The sequence below is a fragment of the Cryptotermes secundus genome, unplaced genomic scaffold, assembly GCF_002891405.2.
Source record: "Cryptotermes secundus unplaced genomic scaffold, Csec_1.0 scaffold572, whole genome shotgun sequence".
Taxonomy (NCBI): Eukaryota; Metazoa; Arthropoda; class Insecta; order Blattodea; family Kalotermitidae; genus Cryptotermes; species Cryptotermes secundus.
Window position 1 is genome coordinate 616,441 of NW_019725849.1, and position 24,347 is coordinate 640,787.

Sequence of the window (24,347 nt, forward strand, 5' to 3'; positions counted from 1 at the left end):
TGATCTACAGCATAAGTCTCTTTTCTGTGCAACGTAAAAATAAGATTCATTGAGCACCATATAAATGAGAGAAGAAGAGTTTCCTTCAATAGGCTGTGCCCTTGAATTAAATTACCACTCATATATGGGGCACGCGGTAGCGTAGTTGGTTGAGACACTATGCTACAAGTCAGAAGGTTGTGGGTTCAAGTTCCAAAGAGGTCACTGAATTTTTTTCAATTGACCTAATCCTTCCAGCAGCACTATGGCCCTGGGATCGACTCAGCCTCTAACAGAAATGAGTACCAGGAATGAAGAAAGCAGTCTTCTGGGATTTTGCACCGTGTATATGTGCGCAAAATCCCAGAAGACTGCTTTCTTCATAGTCACCGCCGTGAAAGCCTCAAATCTTACATAGTACCAGGAATATTCTTGGGGGTAAAGGGTGGCCAGCGTGTAGGGCTGACAACCTTACCACCATCTATGAGCCAATTGTCTAGAAAATGTGGGAACTTCAACATATCACAACCCTATGGGCCTCCATGGCCTGTTACAGGGATACCTTTACTTTTACTCAAATCATACATAAAGCTATGCAACATCAACACAAAAGCTGTTCATCTCCGTGGCTTTTATCACAATCATCAGCTGAGCTCACATGCTGTCCTCCATGCCACCTCTTATACAACTATCTGTAACACTGTATATGTTCCCAGCAGTGCAATTTACAGTTTACTCTATCACTATTCTAATTTTCATGGCCATGAAGGAATGTAAACACAGTCCTAAGTATCCATACTTAGCAGAACCTGTGCAGTAACACATAAATCATCATCCGTTCATACACCACAGTTGTTCATGGCCCGGCATGTGGGTACAGCAAAAGGAACTTCAGAGAGTTAAAGACAAAACTTTGCCATTCCTGTAATGAACACAATCTGCACTCCAATTAGTAACATAGTTTTCTTTAAAAGAGAAGTATCGGGGTATTTGAGAACATGTAGCATGGTTTGGAAATGGTGTAACAAACACATTTATAAGCTAAAGAGCATATGACAAAAATCACTTTGTGTATTAGACGATGATGAATGGACTGAATGTACTTACATCAATCACACTTATTTGACAACTCAAATGCAGAGATGTGTGAAGAATCTGATTTCTCAGTGTGTCCGTGGAATGGGTCAGTCTGGAATTCTGCACGTTTTCACTCTGCACTATTCACAAGTATTTTCCATTTGTGCTTGGTGTATACTGGGCAAGTATTGCACCACTTGACAAAAAACTTCAAGTTTTCACTCCAAATGATTTTGTTTTATATTACAAGACTTACAATGTATCACTGGAATGTCTCAATAAAACGAAAGTCCAAAATATACTTCAAGGTTGTATCAAAAACATCACTACTATTGTAAACAAAAAATGTAATTTCACGGAAACATTATTTAAAATTCAGGAAATGAAATATTTAAGGACAATGTAATATAAACGTTCTGTCATATAATTTAATACAACAAGATGTTTTTAAGAAAATGGTCATCCATACTGCTGATAAGACTTTCACTTTGCAATGATATCACAGGCACTGAAAGTGAAAGTAGATTTCTTAGGCTTATGACACAACACATCACTTTAGTTCAAAGCTTTGGTCTCTTGTTACACTTGTTTCAGACAAAGTCACTTGAGGAAGCCGAAGCATTCTTTCTTGCGTCCCTGCTGCTCCTCCTCCAGTAGCGCGGCCCTCAGGGCCTTATTCACGCTGAGACCAATTGTCTGTCCCACCTACAAAACCACACACCTGAACATCAGAATGGCCAGCCCACAATGCATGCAAGTCATCCTTCAATGGAGTACACTTATCTTCCAAATATGTCTCTTTGTATGCACCCCCGGATTTTATGTTCATTTGTTCGCAGGTACAAATCTGCAGTCATAAAGTTGCTCACACTTAGGATATAAGATACTGTAGAATGAGAAATTACTATTTCTTGTACTCAGTTAAATGTGAACCACAGGAATGGAAACACTGTAAGCCAGACAAATATTTTGGTCACCAACATTTTCTGGTCCCTCACCTCCAATCAGTGCCCATGAGACATTTCTGCCTGTTGTTACACTGTCATAAACACACGCAGACAGGCATAAGATAATGGGGAGAGAGAATTTCGAAGAGACTGAATGTTCCATCTAGAACCATACAGATTACATCCAAGTGATAATTCCAGAACTCCAAAAGCTAACTCCTGAATGCCTAAAGAAATAGTCACCAGCCAAAAATTTCTGATTACCTCTGGCACCCCTGGTACAATGTAGCAGAATGAAAATTGAAGGGGGCAAAGCACAGCCTAGCCAGTGCTTGCCTCTCGTGTGACACACAGAAGCTGAAGGCTGTATGGAAGTGACCACTGCTGATAGACAAACAAGTTGAGGAGCTTCCTTCATCTGTGTACCTGCCACAGGAAATTCACAGCTCAATTTGTGGACATCACAAAGCCACTGACTCAATTCATGGAAGAGAAGTGGACTTCCCAGTGGTCTCCAGAAGAAGAAGCTGCCTTCTGGGCCATGGAGGAGTCACTGTACATGGTACCCACCCTAGAGTATGCCCAGATGGGCGAGAAGTTCATCTCTAGGAACTGCAGGCACAGTCACAGGGGCAGGAGGGCTAGAGGAGCTTACTATAGTGGACCCTCTGATCTGTGTGGATTGTCAACAGCTGAACGGTGCTATGAAGACATACTGCTTCCCACTGTCAAGGACTGACAACACCCTGGATATGCTTTCCACAGCCCAGAGGGTCTAAGACTATGGACATGATGAGCTACTAATGGAAACGTGATGCACATCACAGTAAAACAGAAATGACAGCATTCTCTATAGGACAGGTGCTCTAGCAGTTCATGGTTATGCCCTTTCGGCCTCTGCAATGTTCCAGCAACATTCAAGTGTCTGATGAAGTGCATCCTATGGGACGTTACTCACAAAGCATGTCTGCTGTATCTGGATATGACTGTTGTTGGCTGGATATTCCAGGGTCGGCCTGATACCTTATGAAATATTGCAGAGGTGCTATTATTGCAACGGGTGGCTGGGACCATGCCACCCTGAAAAGAAAGTAGCTGGAAGATTACATGTGGCTACCTGTACAGGAAGCAGACTGGCCAGCACCCTAAGCAGAAAGACTCCAGTCCCATCTACAGAGTTACTGGATCAGTAGAACTCCTTGGTGGTGAGACATTGTGCTGAGTGCCACTGGAAGTCAGCTGACAGGGGTTTCAGGACACCACAAACACTTGTTCCCTGAAGAACGGTGAAACAAATATTGGCAAAGTTCCATGGTGGATGTCTGGGTGTCAGCAAAACCCAGACAAAGTTAGATGGTGTACTACTAGCTACACATGAGAAGTGACGCTGAGAGGCAGTGCTAACAAAGCGGCACCTGTGCAAGAAGCCAAGGATCCCAGACCTGGAGCCAGGGCCTGATGCACCAGTATAATGTCACTGAACCATCTGAGAGGATCACCATCAACACTGCAGGACTGTTCCCAGAGAGCAAAGGTGGGGATCAGTACCTTTTGACTGGCATGCACTACTTCACCAAGTGACTGGAGATGTATGCTGTCACCCCCCATGAAGCACTGACAGTGGGCAATGGCTGGGTGACCAATTTCTCCTGTCACTTTGGGGTCCCACAAGAACTGCACAGTCACCAAAGCTCGTACTATGAGTCACAGCCAAAACGCTGTGAGAAGACAGTATAGGAACAGATGCGGAAGATTAAATCCCCACTTTCTAGACTCTTTGGGGGCTGACCAGCTTACACTGACATTTGATGACGCCTGAGAACATATGAGAAACTTTCCACATGATTATGGCTATGAAAAGTAGTTATGTAAATCTTGAGAGAAGAGTCTGTGAGGAGCAATATACGTAGCTGATTCCAAAAGTAAGGTCTCCAAAGCGCTGGGTAATTTTTCGTGCGGCTGTTGGCAACCCTGTTGCATTCGTTGCTTCCCCCACTCCCCCCAATACCACCAAGCATGCGCGCACGTAGCTAGGATGCTCAGTCTTGGCACAGTTGCCGTTAGAAATGGAACTCCCGATTACTAAAACCGCGAAGTGTGAGATTCGCGCAGTTATTCGGTTTTTGAACGCAAAAGGGACTAAACCAATTGAAATTCATCGTCAATTGGTGGAAGTGTATGGCGAGTCGTGCATGGACATAAAGAACGTCCGCAAGTGGTGTAGGGAGTTTGAATCTGGTCGTACTGCAATACACGACGAAAAAAGAACTGGGAGACCGTCAATTTCTGACGAGACAGTCGCGAAGATTGAGCGAGTCATGCGTCAGGATAGGCGCATCACACGCGATGATCTCTGCATTTCGGTTCCCGAGGTTTCCCGAACCACCATTTATCGGGTTTTGACAGAGAAGTTGAATTATCGGAAGGTGTGCGCAAGATGGGTCCTGCGAATGCTCACGGAAGACCACAAACGGCAGAGAGTTGACTCTTCCCGTGAATTTCTTCGCCGCTATGCTGACGAAAAGGACAACTTCTTGAATTCAATTGTCACAGGCGACGAAACCTGGGCGTACCACTTCACACCTGAGACAAAACAACAATCACGTCAGTGGCGGCATTCCTCTTCGCCTAAGCCTCGAAAATTCAAGCAAACACAGTCTGCCGGTAAAGTCATGGCAACTGTGTTTTGGGATCGAAACGGGGTATTGTTGGTTGACTTTATGGAAACTGGGACCACAATAAACGCTGAGAGATATTGTGAGACACTGAGAAAACTCAGGCGGGCGATTCAGAACCGGAGAAGAGGGATGTTGAGCAAGGGCGTAAGCATTCTCCACGATAACGCTCGCCCCCATGCTGCCCGACAAACCGTCGCTCAACTGCAACAGTTTGGATGGAACATCATCACCCATCCACCCTATAGTCCGGACTTGGCGCCCAGTGACTACCATCTCTTTCCAAAGTTGAAAGAACATTTGTCTGGAAAGCGCTTCAACAACGACGATGAGGTGAAAGCTGAGGTTCGAAGTTTCCTGAACAGCATGGAGGTGAACTGGTATGACATGGGCATACAAAAACTGCCACTGCGCCTACAAAAATGCATCGACCGAAATGGCGATTATGTAGAGAAATGAGTACATGTTCAAGATTCAACTGATGTATCCAAAATTGAAAATAAATGTTTATTTTATATTTTCAAACATAGGAGACCTTACTTTTGGAATTACCCTCGTACTTGCAGTGTCAGTGTGTATGCAGATGTGCAGCAGTGTGTGCTGTGGATCTTGTTCATGGCAAACAGACACAAGAAGGGCACAGTGCTGAGATGATCAATAAGACAATAGCTGTTACAATACTATATACAAGTTGTTCATCTCAATGAGATCTGCAGTAAGGTACATGTACTATGTTTTAAACCAGTAAGACAAGTTAATAAACCTGTTTAAGCTGGACTTGATGACTTATAAGTGATCAGTATGAACAAAAATTAAATGTAGCTCAAAGCTTCTACTACAGGTTCCCAACAGCCCACGAGTTACTTAAGATTACCTTCTTCTGACATTACACTATATGGTCTCGTAGATAAGTACCAACCTGGCACATGTGAGAATGACTTCTCCTGTTCAAAATAAAACTGAGATGAGAATTTGGGAAAGTTCTGAGACTCAAGAAAAAAAAATTTCCTCCACTAGACCAAGTTTTCATTGTAGTTACAATCTACAACACTGGCCATGTTTTCATAATGCAGTGAAGTATATTACTTACCACTTTTGATACCAGGTTCTTCTTCATTTAAAAATTTTCATAACCATTATAGTTAAAAAAAAACTTAGTTCTAGGGTCATATCCATTTAGACCATGAGCAGAAAGAAGGGGAGACAGATTCTGCTGAGAAGCTGGTGCATGATGGCACTTCAAATCATTAATATTCTGATGAATCTGTTAGTCTGCATGCCACTGGACACAGCAAAAGCAGTTATATGAATATCCTCAGAGTCTGAGACTGAAGAATCAACATGTGAACCCAGATATTTTATTTATTCATTAAATCTCAAAAACTCTGCATTTGCAACTTCCTAGTACTACTGATTCAGAGGAACTTTCCGCCATCTGTCCATCTAGCAATACGGTGTCATGACCCAGAAGAGAGCAATCTTCATCATTCATTGCCACAAGAACCCCAAATCTCACCAAATGACATGTGGACACACACAGACACAAGTTCCATATTATACATCTATGTTTATTTACTGTATGTGAAGATTATATGAAAACAAATGCTGATCTCAGTATAACGGGAGTACAAAGGTGTACTCAACTTTGCAGTACACATAGTTTAAATGCATAGAGATCTGCAGTTCACAAATCTATTGAAGAGACAGATATTTCATCAGTTCCTTCCAGCTCTATTATAATTCTTTTGGGGCAACACTTTTGTTACTGTGCCTTACTTACCCCCCAAGTAACTCAAAACACAAACCTTCAGGATGTCAATCAGGGTCTGCGGGTGGAAGCTACCAACACCGGTCTTGAAGACAGATGTCACCAAGGACTTCTCCGTTATGGCAATCACCACGCTTCCACTGCTGCATGTCTCCTCCTCTGCCGTGGGATCCACCACACAATGGTCACCTATCTGCAGATGCTATCATGTAACTATTTTGCTTGGCCTTCAGGTTACAAATATCTCTGTACCTCACACATTTCCAAAAGAAACTTACTACAGTTACATTAGGTTAACATTTGATGCCCACAAGAAAACAAATCCTGGAACAGTGGAAAAGGTTTTAATCCCAGACTTTCCCTTCCATTTCACATCAACCAAACTGTTAGAAAGGGTGTCAATATAAAAAGAGACAATTTTACCGTACAACACCAGCACAATAACCAAAATATGACAGTGTCAATCCCTTGTCAGATGAGTACTGCTAAGGTGTGCTGCCTGATTAAATAATCTGCTTTTGTCTTTCAAGTCACGAACTCACACTGCCACTCTCAGCATCCATTTACAGGGTGGCCAAAAAGTCACTGTACCCCTACTTAACATAAAGCCTGGTGACAGTCATGGAATGCCATATGGATATGCATGTGCATCATCATGTCTCGAACACAGCATGATGCACTGCTGTGTTCTGTGTGACATGCACCGAAGCATTTCCGGTCTAACAGTGGTGAATACCCGTTCCACAGCTCTGTGCAACTCATCACTGTTATGACAGCGGTGTGCAGACACTTACCCCTTGATAATGCCCCACAAAAAGCTTCCCAGTGTGGTAAGATCATGGGTATGTAGTGGCCAGGATAATGGCATGGGAGACTGCATGCACGTGCAGCTGACAGTGTTGCCGCATACCACATCAGTTTCAGAGTGCACTACAGCACACACAGTAAATTAGTTAGGGGTACAGTGACTTCTCAGCCATCCTGTATATTCTAAATATATGTCATGATTGATGCATCTATCTGAACCTCCTGCCCTCTGTCCACCACCTCTGCAGAGGTGAAGGAGCCCATTTATGAGCTGGGCGCAAGAATGGCATAACCATCATAGGCTAGGCACAGCTTATAATGAGACCTTTGGCAGCATAGTAAGAATAACAATGACACCATCAGTTTCTTAACGTTACATACACGGTGAGTTCTTCCTCCATCAAACCATTTTATTTTGTCATAAAATTAAAACATTTTGTAGAAACTTCATTATTTGTGCATTTAAAATGACTACACATACGAGCCATAGTCCTCAATGTGACATAAGAAGTACAGCTGTGAAGTTTTTGTGGAGACTGAAAACACCTCTTGCTATTCTGCCTCTTTCAAATCACCAATAGTGTAAGCATCAGTGCTGAACTCTTTTTCCTTGAGATATCTGCATAGTATGAGGCCACACATTTAAATATAGTAGTAAATGTCCCACTGAGTGCACTTTCAAAAAATCCAATACAATACCAGCTGTATGAGATCTCACTCCATGTTCTTTGGAGCCAGTCATCATCAGTACTGATACACACTGTACATTGTCAAATGATAAATAAACATATAAATAACCTGTATGCAGGGAAAGCTGCCACAGACAGCAGTAGAGGACTGTGACCCCCAGCAATAAACTGTGCGGGTACTGTCATTATATTTGCATTAGGACATAGTTACAATGGCAGGTGCACAAATTTGCCTCTGAGAGTGCATGCTCAACAAGTAACAAATCAATATATCATATGATTATGTTGTTCTGATGTAAGTCACCATTACTAGGCAAACACTTTCCCCACATGAATCAGAGACTGCCACGAAACATAATCTGAAGTTAGGAGACACCATCGTCAGAAATCTGAACCTGTAACGCCACTTGAATGCATTAGATCAAGACAGCATTTGCTCACCATACACTGCCGAAAGCAGCTGTAGCATTCAGCTGACATTCTCAGTCACTGGAACAATTTCATGATTTGTGACAGATTTCACCATTTCAAAACCTTGCAGGCAATATGCTGTACTGAGGGATATGTCACAGACCTCTGACAATGGCAACTGTGTGTGCAGGTCCGAACACATTCCAGTCCAACTTCCACAACACCATTCTGTTTCAGAAACACTCAGAACCATAATTTCTTTCGTGGGTCACTTCATGACACTCACAGCATTCAGGCTATAGAGCATCAAGTAGGATAAGTAATGAATGGATGAATGACAAATTGGTAAGCATTTGGAAGGAAGCAGCAACGGCCTAATCATGGTACTACACTGACATCTGCCTGGAAGAACGGAGGAAAACTGAGAAAAACATCAAAATGTCCAGTGTCCCTGAAAAGATTCAAACTAATCACCTCCAGAATACAAGTCTAGAGCAGGACAGATGTACCAACCCGCTCAATAAAACAATCATACATACACACATTTTAATAATCATACCTCATAATCTTCTAAAGCCTCCAGTCATGGTGTTTGGCTCAAATGCAGAAACCACCAGACTAGTCTTGAAGCAGAGCTTTCCAGAAGTGTACACCTATTCTTGTGTTATCAGTTTCTCTCTACATTTCACCGTTCTCCAACTTCCTTAAGCAATTTTGGTTATAAACCTGTTCTTATGAAGTCTGGCCCCCACCTTGCATAGAGTAACGAGACATGGTGCATCAGACACGTCCAGGCGACAGCAGTCATACGGGTCATCTGAAAGTTGAAGATCAACTGTTCCTCCATCCAAACAGGCTCCCTTAACTTTGGGGACACGAGTGTTGTGGAGGGCAGCTTTCACGGCAAGTGAGACCGCATCAAACAGGTTGCCCCCACACTCTAGAATCTACAAACAGGAAATGACATGTTTTGTCAGCACTACAACAAAAGCCATTGCAATTATCCTTTTGACAACCATAACCCTAGCAGTATCACGCGTCTTGGATCAACTGTTCAGATTCGACCCTTACTGAGATAAGGAAAACAAAACGCAGGAACACTTTACTTGTACATTTCTGTGTGCTTATATTACAGGCATTACACTGCACTACAGTTCAGATTCTCGAAAACAGAAAAATAAAAATGTGCACCATGTCCATAGTTGCAGAAACCGGATGAGACTGAGTATCAAGATATGGTAGCCTCAAATTGCCCTACAGTATCAGCCCCTGACAAAAGATGTGTATGCAGCATTCGTGGAATGATAACTGGTAGTGGAGAAATTAAGTGCTCACATATAAACCTACTCCAGTGCCACTTGGTTCACTATAACTGTGGGACCCAGGCCTCCATAGTAAAACACTGGTCACTAACTGCCTGAGCTATGGCACAGCCTCCATCCACACAAGTAAACTGTACAAACATCACATAAATTAGGATTCAAGGTTCTCCATAGCAGTGGTTATGAAGAGTACTATCTTGTGGGATATAGCGCAGTGTAGGGTCTGAGGTTCTCACAGCGGTGGTTATGAAGAGTACTATCTTGTGGGATATAGCGCAGTGTAGGGTCTGAGGTTCTCACAGCGGTGTTTATGAAGAGTACTATCTTGTGGGATATAGCACTGTGCAGGATCTGAGGTTCTCACAGCAGTGGTTATGAAGAGTACTATCTTGTGGGATAATATGCTTATGCAGTTTGTTTAATGTTGAAATGGATTACATGGTGTCAGAAGCTAGAACTCTTCACCATACACTGAGATGTCCTTAAACACAACAGTTATTGCAGAAAATCTTTACTCCCATAGCGGTTGTCCGACACCAAATGAGAAATGAAACTACTCAATTAATCAATACAAATCTTACAAACATTTGAATAATACAGATGACCTTCCCATTATGCATTAACTTTATATATTTTATAGACACAACAACAATGCAAAAAATTGTCATGTGATAATGACTATTTGTGGGATTTGGATGGGCAATTGAATTTACTGAACAGTGAACCATTTTATTTACAAATGGTTGCAGTTTACAAGTATTCGCTATCATTCCACCATCTGTGATATCACTACTGCGTTCCATGTTCTGATAAAATGGACTCCACTGTGAGCTCTCAGGCTCTCTGCATACTGCTTCATTGCGAAATGAGTTAAAAACACTACTCCAATATTTCCTTGACTGTTGTAGGCACATGCGGCAGTCATATTAGTGCTTGACATTATCTAGCAACAAACACCTCTGTGACATTTCTCTGATTTGAAGTCTCTAACTTTTAAGTGTCATGTCACAATAATATAAAGCAAACACAAAAACAAAGAAAAATTTGGGGAACAACTTTCTTCAAACACTACAGAGGCTAACATCTTCAAGATACTCTAGTGGTCAGTTCTGGACAAACATCATACCATTTCTCTGACACGGTTCCAAGTGTACTCTTACACTGCACTAGTGTTTCACCTCTTCATCAACAGATAGCAGCCCTGTGTGGTCACATTCCAGAAGACAGGACTCTTCATATCTAGAACTTTTTACACAAAATATCTTTCTCCATTACAATGCTGCGCCCTGAACTTCATTGGTTTGTCAGTTCTACTGAGTGAAAACTGGCTGGCTATCATGGGGTTTACATTAGAAAGGGAGCCTTAACAAAAGTTGAGGCATACTGACGAACCCACAGGGTTATTGTTCCTTAAAAAGTCAGGAAAGTAGACTACAAGATATATGACAAGATTTCTAGTTAAAATTTGGTCTCAAAGAGGATGGAAACTTTCAGATTTTGATATGTTATACATATTCAGAGTAAAAGTTTGTTATCCTGTAGCTTCAGCAATTCCCAAACCTACTAGGTGGCAACCTGCTGGCCACAGTACAGACTCACTCTCAACCAGCTAAAACCCAAAATGCTGAGACTGAACACAGTCACTCGTATACCTGGACTCACCAGAATATCAATGTACAACTTCCAGCACTGCTGTCCTGGAAGTATACACAAGGCTGTTAAGTCAAAAGTCTGAGATGACTGGTAAGCTGTTGCCAGAGAATTGCTGATCTCTGTCCCCAATTCCTCTCCCCCACGCCCCTCAAATGCAGGTGTTGCATTGGCAGAACTGTAAGGAAATTAACTACTTCACTCTACATAGCAAGGAAGGCAGTGTGACCCAAAACACTAGTATACCAATAAATTTGAATTATAGAATTTGGAAATGTAATATTTACAAGACTTGGTGTGGATGCACACTGCTGCACTGGGATTATGTTCACTTTACAACTGGACATGCTGTACAGCTACAAATGTATGAAATGAGTACATAAAGAATGGCATGAAAATATTAGTCAGGACAGCTAGTCTCCAGGCCACTGCCCACTAACATGTGCTGCACATCACAAGCATTGCTCATACCAATCAACAAAGAATTCAATCTTTCCTTCTCTGGGTCTTTCTGGATATGGTGTATCAATTTCAGTTTTCACTCCAACCAAGATGTCAGTGTTGGCAAGCCTCAGACGAGCCGAACCACTTGCATGAGATACAACATCAGTTTCTACTTCCATTGGACGGTAATCAAGACGCATTCTCCCATCACACCGAAAACCTTCCTGTCAATAAAGGAATATGTGTTACAGAGTTAGCTATGAATAAGAGACAAAGGCCAATCTTATGAGCACTGACGAAACAGTTCATCCCCCAATAAGACATACATGATATAGCGAAAACTAAATACATTTTGTCTGAATTTAGTTATATAGGTGCACCAGAAACACATGATGATTTTTTAAATAACTTTTCAAAGCAAAGTGGAAAAATGTATTAAACCAGGTAGATAGAATATCAAAGGGGGACGTACAATAGATCAACAACTGGTCGTGGTGCATGGGGAAACCCATCCCCTCCAATAATAATAATAATAATAATAATAAATTGTAAAAACATTCAGTACTGATATAAAAATGGAGTTTGGATTAGAAAAATGTGCCAGAATTTCGATAAAAAAAGGTAAGGTTACTGTCTTAATGACATCTTATGATTTTAACATCATCATAAAGTATTAAAAGAGACACTTTTAGTGAGAAACATATTTTATGTCTTTTTCATTTAAAAAAAAATATTGTTGCATTACTGATGGGTGCTTTAATAATAAGGATAATTTCACATATCTAGCTATATATTTTTTAAAAAACTGAGGTCAAAGGAGAAAATCAAAATGTTAATGTGCCATAAAATATTATGACTGAGAACATGAAACAAGAGCCTCATTTAGGAGCTTTGAACTGGTAAAAGAATGAGCTTTCTACCTTACTTAGGACCAAAGTTATTAGCATTTTTGTGAATGACAGTGTGGGAAAAGTTACAGAAATATTAAAACTCTGAAATTCACTTACACAGGAAAGAAAAACTTCACGTTTTTAACTTACTCAACAGATGAATGATTACAAGATTTCCTTGATATCCAAAATTGTCATGTCAACTGCTGCTGACTTGATGTCGAATGACTCGGACAAACAAAAATTATTTTCATCTCTTAACAATTATGTCTTACATTTAAAAAATACTCCATTGTTAGGAAGTTTACTAGATGAATCAAACTCAATGAGCTTTAAAATCATAAATAACAAACACTTCCACCGGTTTTGTAGTTCCAGTAGTTTAGCAGTATTATGTAACATACTGATTTCTGCCTTAAAATGACAAAACACTGTCAAAAGATAGTGGCATGACTGTACCATAATGGTCCATACACTTAATGTTTCTGGGGCAGTTACTAGAAAAAAAAACCTGAATTTAAAAATAAATTTGATATACTCTACACTAAAATGTCAAATTTGATATACTCTACACTAAAATGTCATGAAAACTATCGATACTGCCAATCACGTACTGACATTGTGATCCTACTAAAAACTCTTTCAACCTTATTTTAGAATTACAGCCTTCTTTTGGTATTCCCTCCTGGGAGCTATCCCACATAGATCGAACAGAATATGCAGCTCTTCTGTATATGAACTGTAAAGTTTATATATACTGGTACTGTCTGCGTGAGGCCTGATTATATATTTTATTGGACCAAGGACGTATGATGTGTAGTCATCATTAATTTGTAATGTGTGACATGTTTTATATCCAGCCCTACAGGGAGATGATTTATATATAAATATATATATATATATCGTTTATATAAACGATTTACCCAAAGTTGTAAATAATATTTCTAAGCCAGTTTTATTTGCCGATGATACTAGTATCATCATCAGTAATCCCAATATAGTAAACTTTACAAACGATCTCACTCTTGTATTTGAACAATTGAACATATGGTTTAACTCTAATTTATTATCATTAAATTATAATAAAACACAATATGTGCAATTTCGAACCATCAATGCATTAACAACTCCTATAGATATTAGCTATAAAAATAAACATATTCCTAACGTTACAAACACTCGGTTTTTAGGTATCACTCTTGACAATTCCTTGTCATGGAAGGACCACATAGATGGACTTAAGGCTAAATTGTGCAAGGCATGCTACGCTATTAGATTCTTAAGACCCTTTGTATCTCAAGAATCTTTGAGAATGATTTATTTCTCGTATTTCCATGCAGTTATGTCATATGGTATAATTTTTTGGGGGAATTCCTCACAGAGTAGCAATGTATTTAAACTACAAAAGAGGGTTATAAGAATTATTACGAATTCTGGAAATAGGGACTCCTGCAGGGACCTGTTCAGAAAACTAGAAATATTGCCGTTCTATTCTCAGTATATTTTTTCATTATTAAAATTTGTAATTGATAATTATCAATTCTCTATTCAAAACAAACTCTGAGATTTATGATCTTAATACTAGAAATAAAAATAATTTTCACCTTTCACTACCAAGGTTGGCAATCTATAAAAATGGTGTTTATTATATGGGCAGTAAAGCATTTAATCATCTACCTCCCTACATAAAGGAATTATCAGAGGATAGGCTCCAATTTAAAAATGTCCTAAAAATTATCTTTTATTGAATTCCTTTTATTCATTGAAGGAGTTCTTTGATGGTGAAATTTAGTGTCAAGGATGACATTGACGCTTTCACCCTATGGGTACGTAAAGGTTTTTAATCATATATATATTTTACAATTAAAGTATATTTGAATTGTTTTCTGCTTATTAGTATGTTTTGTGATCAGCAGATGGTGTTAGGGACCTATAATGGACTGCTAGTATTTGTTTGGTAGCAAGTATTTCTTGCCTACATTTGGTTTGCAGATGGATCTATGGAATTGGTATTTTACCTGATATATAAAATGAATTAAATGAATATAATTTTATGTTTTGATGAAATATTACTATAAACTTTATATTATATAATGAATTTTTATAACTTTGACTCATGCCTTAGCATACAGCTTGTTTATATTGTATCTGGTTTACTGTTATCAATTGTATTGGATTATTGTCTTATCTCACATAATTTTGTCAATTTTATTAATGAAGTGAACCAGAATTAGAATTTTGATATTTATTGTATCCTATGTAAATTTGTTTATGTATGTTCGCTTTATGTTTTATAATTGTTTGCATGTATGTTTGTTTTGTTTTTTGTCTTTGACATGTTTCAATTAATTATTGTAACTTAAATTTTGATCTTGTGACTCATTCTGTATCCTATGGCTTGTATTATGCCTGTATATCAATTAGATATATCAATTAGAAAGTGAAATAAATGGAATGGAATGGAATGGAAGGAAGAAGAGTGAGATGCGTGTGAACTAGTGGGTGTNGTTGATTTGAATCAAAATTCACATTTCAATCTACTGCCCCATTTTATACAGGATCTGCTATGTCCTGCATTTACAGCATAAGAGGCCGAAAGTGATACAGGATGCCGAATACTTGTATAGCCCCGATGCAACAACAGCATGCGGGGCGGTTCTAAAAATCTTCGAAAGTTTGGAAAATACAAGCACATATTTAATGAATTCATCTCTCCTATGAAAAAAAAGTCTGTTATTGTCATATTATACTAGGAAGCATGCTGTGGCTTAGTATGAATGCACATACGCTACCTCAACACCGTGAAGAATGAAAGTTTTCTCTGCTTCACTCAAAAGAATTTCGGCCATTTTAAAACTTGCCTCTGTTATACATCAGTATACTATTCCCATATACACACACGGTGAAACCAGTAATCACTATTCAAAACATTAACCAAAGTTGAAAATGAGGATAACTACAGTACCTACAGAATGCGGCGATTGATCGACAATGGCTACCAAAACAAAATGAGAATCCTCAAAATTCCCCTGCACATGCAATATTTGTAATATTTCGCCACCTTGCACGGCTTATGTGAAAGCGGTAATGAACCTTCATGTTGCACGTAATGAGTGGAATTTTTTGACTAGCTGAGCAACTGCTATCTCAAAACTATTCTGCTTCATGGAGTGACTTTATGGGTACTTCTCTGTTGTACGAAAACATTTACAGATATAGACATGTTTCTGAGCTTGTAATGGTTGACAGTAGTGTTAAAATAGTGGTGAAAGGAAATATCTCTCAGTAGCCAACCAGCTCGGGCAGTAATGCCTATGTTTGGGAGGTGTCCAGTCAGAGTTTGGGCCACAATCCTGACTATCCTGAGTTTTTTCATGGTCTTCTAAGTCCCTCCAGGTAGATGCCAGAATAGTACCTTAAATCCTGTCATGAGCACTACCCACCACATCCTTTCCAATTCATTATTCTCTATCATCCAGTCAGTAAATGCTATGTAGTGTCAGTTACTGTCATTAAACAAATTACAGTTAAATAAAGGAAATAAAGAACTACCTTATAGATTCCACTGAATACAGGACTTGTCATCTATAAGGTTTGCAACTGAAAAGAAATAGAAACACTTTAATAATATAACTGCACACAACTTGACATGAATAAATCAATGCGCTAGCAGTTAAGCACACCAGACTAGCATTCAGAATGCCTCAGTTCAATTCCAACTGATACCATTAACATTAAAATAAATGGAGAAAGCAGTGACTAATGTGTCAGTATAATAGCAACCAATCTGAGCATGACAGAATACTAACCCAGAAAGCACTATATATAAGGCAGGTGCACCACAAAAGATATGTCCAACAGAATACTGCCATTTACATTACCCACTGTCACATAAAGTTAGAGAACCACCCATCACATATTTCTTGTGTGAGTAATTCCACATGACAATAAGACATGTTCTATTACATCCTTATGGACACACATGAATTCCAATTGGTTCTGACAGTGAGATACTGCACTTAGGAATACTGGATTTCTAGACTTTGTCCATCGTCTAGTAGTCCAAACACAAAACTAGATTTGGTTCCATCCTCAGGTGAGGTAGTGAGGCACTTTTCTGTTGGATGTTAGAAAGAGCCAGCAATTGAGATTAGCTCTTTCTAGGTGGCCCAATTGAGGTTTTCAACTCATGATCAGTTCTCAAAACAAGCTCAGCTTGGTACTCCTAAGCAACTGTCATAGATTCCCACTGTCCCCCTTCATATGAAGAATTTGTCAAAACACCCAATACTTTCTTCAGGTCTAACAATACATTTCCTCATATTGGAAATAAGTCTGTGCCTCAAGCAAAAGTCAGTCTTTCTGCAGCACAAGTTAAGTGCAAAAACAGCAACCATTTGAGGCATATGTCTACATTGGGAAACCTCAAATAAATTGCCCTTTGGCTAATGTCTGTCACAGTTGTCTCACCTATGAAATATTTTTGAGCTTGACACAGCTACTTAACAGCCGTGTATCATCAACACTCCTGTACTGTACATCACAACGACCAGTTCCTTGAATACTCAATATGGGAAATGTAACATTTGAATTGCACCTTAAACTATGCTGAGGTTCATTACTGTAATGGCATATTCATGCAATTCAGCTGGCTGAGTGTTGCACTTTCTCCATATCAATAGTTAGCCCTGAGTTACAATATGGGCACCAACCCTGTGGTATCAGAACAGATTCCGAACCCCTGACAACAAAGGTCACATAGAACTCTCATGATTATGTAGGTACTACAGTTGGTGTTACAGTAAGGCTCTCTCTGCATTAAGCTTACCACAATAATGTCAAACCACACAACTTCACAAATCTTTATTGCCTACAAAATAGTAACAATGTTTCTTTATTAACAGTAAAACTACATGCTATATGTACACATTTATATTGGAGACTCCTTAAAGCCTTGGGCTGCATAATCCTCAGGTTTTGTTCTCTCAGACACACGTGGATAGCCAGGATCGCCTGGTACAACGGCCCTCTTAGATGAGATCACTCGCCAGCCACCTTTCCTTGTCCAGTCCTATCATCAATAAAAGCACATTACTAGTCAACACATCTTTCAATCAAGAAATGTAAACCGAGGTTAGTGTCTTCTATAGCGTGTTAAGACTTGTACCTACATTTCAGAGAAACCTGTCTGCCTCCATCCTTATAACTCCTAAATTGTTTTCCAAAACACTAGTGCCAGTCTACCAGACTGCACGGCATGATATCCATAATTTCAACATTCATAACTGTGAGAACCTCCAATCTGACATAAGAAATGCAAAATTCTTCCCACTTCGGTATTTCTTCATGCGTACAACCAGCAACATTAGGAATTGGAACAGCTACCCTAGTAAGTAAAAACAGTAAAGCTATCCCAGTACCAGGCCGTGAAGGCCCATACGGTTGTGAGACGTTGAGGGTCCCACATTATCTAGACAATCGGCTCAAAGATGGCAGTAAGGTTGTCAGCTTTAAGCGCCGGCCGCACTTTACTCCCCAGGAAACAGCTACCCTAGACATACTTCTAATATTAACTATCGCTGATATTGTACAGCATACCCAATATGGAGTTCTCATGGGAGGTTACACTTTCTGACTCAACAATTCCGGAATGTTTCTGATTTGCATATATAGACTTACTTGTATATTTTCCAAAAAATCCAATTCCTGTTATAGATTAGGTTAAGTCAGTTTAATTTTTACACCCTGTGGTGTTCTCATTTATGACACCATGTACAGTATGGTAAGTTGGGACTGATGGTTCAGAGGTACAATACTGTTTCCATCTTGCATATTGGGAAAAGGGCAGGTTATAAACATGGTGTGAAAGATATTTATCAATGTAGGATATGTAGACCAATCAGTGCCTGGAATGGGACCTAGGCAGGGTGCCACAGGTCTCAAGAAGGACAACTATTCAAGGACAGGCATAGGAAGAGTGAGACTGTGCCCTTATTCAGAATGTTGAGGGAAACGTAAGAAAGGCACTTTTGAGATAAAGCTGAAAGTCTCTGTGCTTAGTGAGTTATGTATGCCATGAAGATATATGGGGGAGTGGAGGTATAGCTCCATGCCCCTGTCACTATGTCCCCCTGAGGAAAGTATCCCTGGTATCTACTGGATAGCAAGGCATTTATGAGGGGCAGAGAAAAATCAAGCTAAAGGCTTGTCCTTCAAAAGAGCATTTGTCCATTCCTTCAGACTGTGAATGAAAGGCTTTCATAACCCGTCATAAGAGAATGCATGTTCCTTGTTCATGTTGGGATCGACTTCAATTTGTATGACTTCTCTGATATCTGTGTCTCTGTGTCAGTGGGCCGCAGCAGGATGCTGCGTGTGACTTTAGACATGCTGGTAATGCTGCTTGATCCTAGTCTCCTTTGAAAGAAAGGATGCATCCTCACTTGGTTTTGGTTCTTCTCTGCACACTGGCCCTGCATAGCAGTTATTTCTCCTCTGGAGAGCTTTTACTTCCTTCCTGTCCTGGAGTATTCCCATTTTAGGGCCTGTGGTTTCCACTGTCCCATCCTTCCTTTCCTCATCCAGGCTCTGATTGGCTAATCATATTCAGCATGACCCATTTCTTTCACACCTCTACATAATTTGCAGTCTTCCAAATTTTGCTTCATTCAGATCTGAAGACGGAGGCTGCATGTTGTTCCAAAACAGTGGAGCCAACCTACAAGACTACAAAAGCACGTCATCATAACTTGAAGACCACAATATTGTCACATGTAAGGTGATACACATGACAAGAATGATGGGTTCTAGTTCAGACGATTGGGCTTAGCACTCTAGTTACAATCTCACTTAATTGCATTTACTACAGGCAACACAGTGCTATTGGCAATTTATATACTTTACAGTTCCCTGCTGCACATGTACTAGAATTCTCTGTCTTCACTAGTCGTCTCCTGGCAACGGATCTCAACATGGAAACTATTACTTCAAATCACCATAAATCTTCTTGTTATTTCATCTTCAATCACTCTGTACTCCACTGTTCTAATCTGTTCTCAATAAATCTTCACAATTCACACTCCGTTCTTGTCCTTGCACCCTCAACTACTGAACCTCCATGGGCTTTCAAGTAACTTCAAACTTAATCAGGTCTTTGATATATAGGTGCTGCATGGACAACACTGAAAACAAGTCATGTGATAACTAATACTGTTGGATTGTGACGTCATTGTGCCTGCATGAGTCTGTTTACCGAGGTGCTGCATAACCTAGCAACTGGTCACAGACAACCCTGTTCCTACTGTTGCTTAACATAGAAAACACAGCTTCCTCTATTGTTGCATAATATACCATGTTTACTGAGCTGCTGCCTGGCAATGCGCTGATCAAATCCATTACAATATGAACCTTGAATGAATGCATAAGGGGTGGGCCATCTTGGCCCTTGCACTGCGACCACAGTGATCTATTGTGCCTTCAATATGAACCTTACTCAGGATCAGTATGTTCAAGTGTTTCAGTCAGTGACTGTGAACAGTAACTGCCCCAGTACTCACATTTGCATTGTACTTGAAGTAGTATGCAGTAGCATAAATTGTAAAGCCAATCATGAGGATTTTGCCAGTGAACCAGCGACAAATGTATGTGTTCCGTTCTCCCTGCAATTGAGACAGATTGTTTGAAACAGAAATTCTAATTTCATGAATCACAAGGGAAAGTACAAAATAAGATGGGATAACTACATTTTAAGAATGAACAAGCAATTAAAAAAACGTCTGAAAGAATAACCACAATGATAACATTCAATTTTAAACGTTAAGATTAAGAGGGAATCAATAGGTTAGGAAAGATGACACCCAGAAGAAGAGAACATGCCAGAAATTGATGAGAAGCTCTGGAAATATACAGACAACTGGAGAAGTTTGGGTGTTGGATTATTTGTATAAGTGAAAAAGAAGTCAAAAGAAGAAAATTAGGAAAACATGTGGAATCACTTTTTGATTTGGTGCTGTATGATTATTTTCAGAATGGATGTGCCACCAATTAATGAATTTTGTGTCACAAATACACGAACTTCAAAGACATTGCAGTACACAAAACAGCAAAGAATATTTGACAAATGTGTAATCTAAACCTCTCCTTTCATGCACAATACTCATGTCAGAGTCTAAACCTGCTTCACCATTAACAACATTCCAAGCTGTGACCCTGTGGGGGCAAATTGCTCTCAAATGAACATTTATATTAACAATAAATTAGTGGAAGAATTTAGTATTCGTTATTATCTGGATAGACTTTCTTATCTTGAAAGCTTTCTATTCTATTGATGAATATACGGCAAATACCTAATTGTATTATATTCCTACTGTATCTAGGTTGTGTCTATTTGGACTTGGTTGCATATCACAACTACTTTTAATTAACCTGACAAGCTCAATATCTGGCCCAATATGGGCAACGGATCTGTGAAGCTATGTACTCGCTCGTATGTATGTATGTAACTCACAGGTAATATAAATCAGCACTTGAAAAAATACCCACATCATATACATTAAGAAAAAGAGTTTTCATACTGCTTGAATTATCATTTTCTGCTCCACTGCAGAGTATGACGATGAGCCTTATGAGACTTCGGCTCATAAATTCTTCAAAAGACATACCGAAAAAAAAATGATTAGGGGGGACAACACTAACCCAACTTATTTTCCAACGTAAATATTGGGTGGGCGTGACACCACAGCTACCCTTATTAATCTAAGTCATAATGAGAAGGTACCAGTTCTAGTACTAGACTATTCATATTATATTCACGTACCAACACAGGTATCAATGGCTTAAAAGCAATATCCAATGGCATCTTATATGCCCTACGGATAGGGTTATACCGCTCCTTGTAGTATTCCGGAACATATCTCGGTTCATTTGGAGACAATTCTTGGTCCTTGATCCACTGACGTCGCCAAGCTCGTTCTTTATCGGACATTCCAAGTAACCTCTCCCTTTCACGGGCCATACGGCCCTGAATGGAAAAAGGTTTCACACCTCCTGTATCCGACGCCATTTTTCACGACTGCAAAAAAACCCTTAAAAGCGGACCATGGATTATTAAATATTAACATCATAGATAGGCTCGGATAGAATACTGAACGCTATTGGTGGCAACGCTGACGAGGCACGGATTACTAAAATGTACTAGCGACGTCAAAATTCCATTTCAAAGCGTTAATTAGTCCAAGTACATTGCAAATCATTACAATTATTTGTGAAAGACCCATTTACAAAAATGAAAATGTTCTTGGAAGGAACAACATAGTTATATGACCCAAAAGGACATGAAAAGAGCCGGCAGTGAATTAAGTAAATTACTGCTGTGTTCACGCAAGTTGTTTCGGGGAGTTTCACTATTCAGTAGGAGTTATGACAGAAAAAATATGGACATGGGTCCCACGGACCCCGGAACCAAGAGTAATTGTGTTGGCAAAAGCTAGAAGCAATTTACCCAAAAACCGAAACAGAAAAATAAGTGGTGTCACTACTCAGTCGGATTGTAACTAACAACAAATATTTTATACTAGCACTGTAGTGTGTATGCAGTAAATCACAATTTGTGTATGTCCTCAGGAATCGCCTGACAATGGTCTATCCGGGCCGAAACATGTTGTGAATTGATAAATAAACGTTTGCGTGAAGGTAAACCCTGCCTGTTTATTTGCAAGCACTACAAACAGGATACATATAGCAGGGAGCACCCTATCAAGCACCACGAAGTACTCTGCTGCCTATTTTCATATTGGTAACTTGTTCGGCTTATTAGAACCCGGGGATGGAGGCGATATGCTGCTCGTAAACGTTGATTGACGTTCAAGGGATTGCACGGTGTTACAACCCAGAAAATACATTTAGCGATCTTTAAGTAGTTTCATGACTTCATGACGTCACGGGCCGTTCTGATGTTTTTTTCAGGCACGGTGTTCTTGGTTCAGATAAGCGTTTATGCGAAGCCTTCGTAAATAACTGTTATTACTTGCGTACATAGTTTAAGTAACTCCCATATTCTCAAGTTTACATGTGGTTGCATTTTATTAATCCATGTCCTTCGCAACGTTCGCCACAATTGCTCATTCATATTTAGTAATCTGTGATATTTACAATTCCCGATGTTCCCGATATGTAGGGATCCTTGATATATATATATATATATATACAAAGTCAGTGAACGGTAGGGAATGGAGGTAATGCAGGTACGTGAAGATTGAGCTGCTGTAAAGGTGTTTCGTTTTAGGTATAAAATTTGAAAGTGAAAGAAGGTTATACAGCGGAATAAGGAGTTTTGTTTGCCTGGACGTTAATTCTGGCACAATCAAGAATTCAGACTATCTGCAGATATGGCATCTGGAGCTGTGAAAAAGGTATTTATACAGGCTCGGAAAAATCCATAGAAACTGTGTTAGGTGATACAGTTTGAGATCACTTTTGTATTATTGTACATTTAATTGGAAGACTCATTTTCATGTAGTTGGTAATAGTGTCGATGTAATTCCCAGTGTATAAACGTGAGAAGCTTAAGGATGCAGGAGTTCCTATATGTTGATCTGTTGCAGACAACAGGACTGACAGGCCTAGCTGTGGCATTAAACCCTCATCACACTCTGGGAGTACTCTATGGCAAGATACTGCGGGCATTACAGAAGATGCCGGCTGAAGCAGCATACAGGAAGTACACTGAGCAGATTGTTAAAGAGAGGGCAGAAGTTGTGAAAACTGTGAGTTCATTGTTAATACTTGCATGTTATAGTTCACATTGTTGTGGTTAGTATTCTTGTCTTATGTTCACATGGATTTCCATCTTAAGGACTGCAATAAGACTTTGAACCTTAGTCTGTAGTTGACTGCCAACATGAAATAATGACAGTTCACTTATTTTTAGTATTATCTTCCTGCCTCACTATTGCAGACACGTGATGTCACGGAACTGGAGCACAAGATTGGATGTGGCCAGGCAGAGGAGCTAATTTTGCAGGCAGAAAATGAACTAATCCTTGCCCGCAAGATGCTCAGCTGGAAGCCATGGGAGACTCTTGTCACCAAGCCTGTCCCTGAACAATGGACATGGCCACCTACCAAATGAGACTTTTCTAGCAATTGTTTTGTATAGTTGACATATATATATATATATATGTGTGTAAATTATCCAGTAATAAAACTTTTTTCTCCTCAAAATCTGGCATTATCTACACTCTTTTAAATTAGTTCCTTACCAAAACAAGAACCACTGTATGGAATGTTATGGCATAGTGGTTGGCACTCCTGTATATTCAAGTTGTGCAAGGTTTTATTCTTGGCCCAGAGGTTGCCTATCCTGACTAGTTTCTCACGTTTTCCTCAGTCACTTCAAGCAAATGCTGGAAAACCTGCAAATAGGCCACAGAAGCTTTCAGTTTATTTTAGAGGAAAATTCTGTGTGCATTTTCATGCGGCAGCATGTTCCTTCAAGACATTGGTCCCTAGCTATCAAGTACACAGTGTCACATTCCAAAGGAGCATAATTTAGAAGATGCTTTAGGCCAGCAGTAGATGTAGAGACATAAAGTAATTGAAGAAAGCAACAGTATGCATGTGTCTGTACAACCTGACTTTCAAACTGATCACTTGAATTTTCTCAAAATTGCAAATGAATAGTTTCGTTTT

At 39.7% G+C, this 24,347-nt stretch overlaps 3 protein-coding genes across 7 annotated transcripts; 1 reads left to right on the forward strand and 2 right to left on the reverse strand.

Annotated features, from left to right (window-relative positions):
• Positions 1–878: 878 nt before the first annotated feature.
• On the reverse strand, positions 879–15,733 carry LOC111863769 (exosome complex component RRP42). Of its 5 annotated transcripts, none has more exons than XM_033751198.1 (6): positions 15,521–15,733; positions 11,797–11,989; positions 11,338–11,503; positions 9,106–9,300; positions 6,484–6,639; positions 879–1,761 (listed from the first exon to the last, which is right to left on the reverse strand). In XM_033751198.1, exons 1-6 carry the CDS (start codon positions 15,531–15,533, stop codon positions 1,657–1,659), a joined length of 828 nt encoding a protein of 275 aa, XP_033607089.1. In that variant the 5' UTR covers positions 15,534–15,733; the 3' UTR covers positions 879–1,656. The 5 variants fall into 5 exon arrangements, with proteins under 5 accessions (XP_033607089.1, XP_023706192.1, XP_023706191.1 ...); XM_023850424.2 differs by having other exon boundaries at positions 11,797–11,993; positions 15,625–15,732; XM_023850423.2 differs by having other exon boundaries at positions 11,797–11,993; positions 15,521–15,732.
• Positions 15,734–17,497: 1,764 nt separating this feature from the next.
• LOC111863770 lies at positions 17,498–21,762 on the reverse strand. The gene is made up of 3 exons (XM_023850425.2): positions 21,475–21,762; positions 20,216–20,317; positions 17,498–17,730 (listed from the first exon to the last, which is right to left on the reverse strand). The coding sequence occupies exons 1-3, from the start codon at positions 21,718–21,720 to the stop codon at positions 17,590–17,592; spliced, it is 489 nt and encodes a 162-aa protein (XP_023706193.1). The 5' UTR covers positions 21,721–21,762; the 3' UTR covers positions 17,498–17,589.
• A 1,089-nt stretch (positions 21,763–22,851) lies between these two features.
• Positions 22,852–23,890, forward strand: LOC111863771 (NADH dehydrogenase [ubiquinone] 1 alpha subcomplex subunit 5). The gene is made up of 3 exons (XM_023850426.2): positions 22,852–23,068; positions 23,261–23,422; positions 23,614–23,890. The coding sequence occupies exons 1-3, from the start codon at positions 23,045–23,047 to the stop codon at positions 23,785–23,787; spliced, it is 360 nt and encodes a 119-aa protein (XP_023706194.1). The 5' UTR covers positions 22,852–23,044; the 3' UTR covers positions 23,788–23,890.
• The last annotated feature ends 457 nt before the right edge of the window (positions 23,891–24,347 follow it).

Excerpts from the sequence above, each read along its gene's own strand:
- LOC111863770 (XM_023850425.2), bottom strand. The coding sequence starts at position 21,720 with ATGGCGTCGGATACAGGAGGTGTGAAACCTTTTTCCATTCAGGGCCGT. Across the intron at positions 20,318-21,474 it reads AGCCATTGATACCTGTGTTG|GGAGAACGGAACACATACAT; the intron begins GTACGTGAATAT and ends TCTCAATTGCAG. Across the intron at positions 17,731-20,215 it reads ACTTCAAGTACAATGCAAAT|GACTGGACAAGGAAAGGTGG; the intron begins GTGAGTACTGGG and ends TATTGATGATAG.
- LOC111863771 (XM_023850426.2), top strand. The coding sequence starts at position 23,045 with ATGGCATCTGGAGCTGTGAAAAAG. Across the intron at positions 23,069-23,260 it reads CATCTGGAGCTGTGAAAAAG|ACAACAGGACTGACAGGCCT; the intron begins GTATTTATACAG and ends GATCTGTTGCAG. Across the intron at positions 23,423-23,613 it reads GGGCAGAAGTTGTGAAAACT|ACACGTGATGTCACGGAACT; the intron begins GTGAGTTCATTG and ends TCACTATTGCAG.
- LOC111863769 (XM_023850421.2), bottom strand. The coding sequence starts at position 15,508 with ATGGCCGAAATTCTTTTGAGTGAAGCAGAGAAAACTTTCATTCTTCAC. Across the intron at positions 11,504-11,796 it reads ATTGAATTCTTTGTTGATTG|TTCTGCCAATGCAACACCTG; the intron begins GTATGAGCAATG and ends ATTTCCTTACAG. Across the intron at positions 9,301-11,337 it reads AGTTGTACATTGATATTCTG|ATTCTAGAGTGTGGGGGCAA; the intron begins GTGAGTCCAGGT and ends TCCTGTTTGTAG.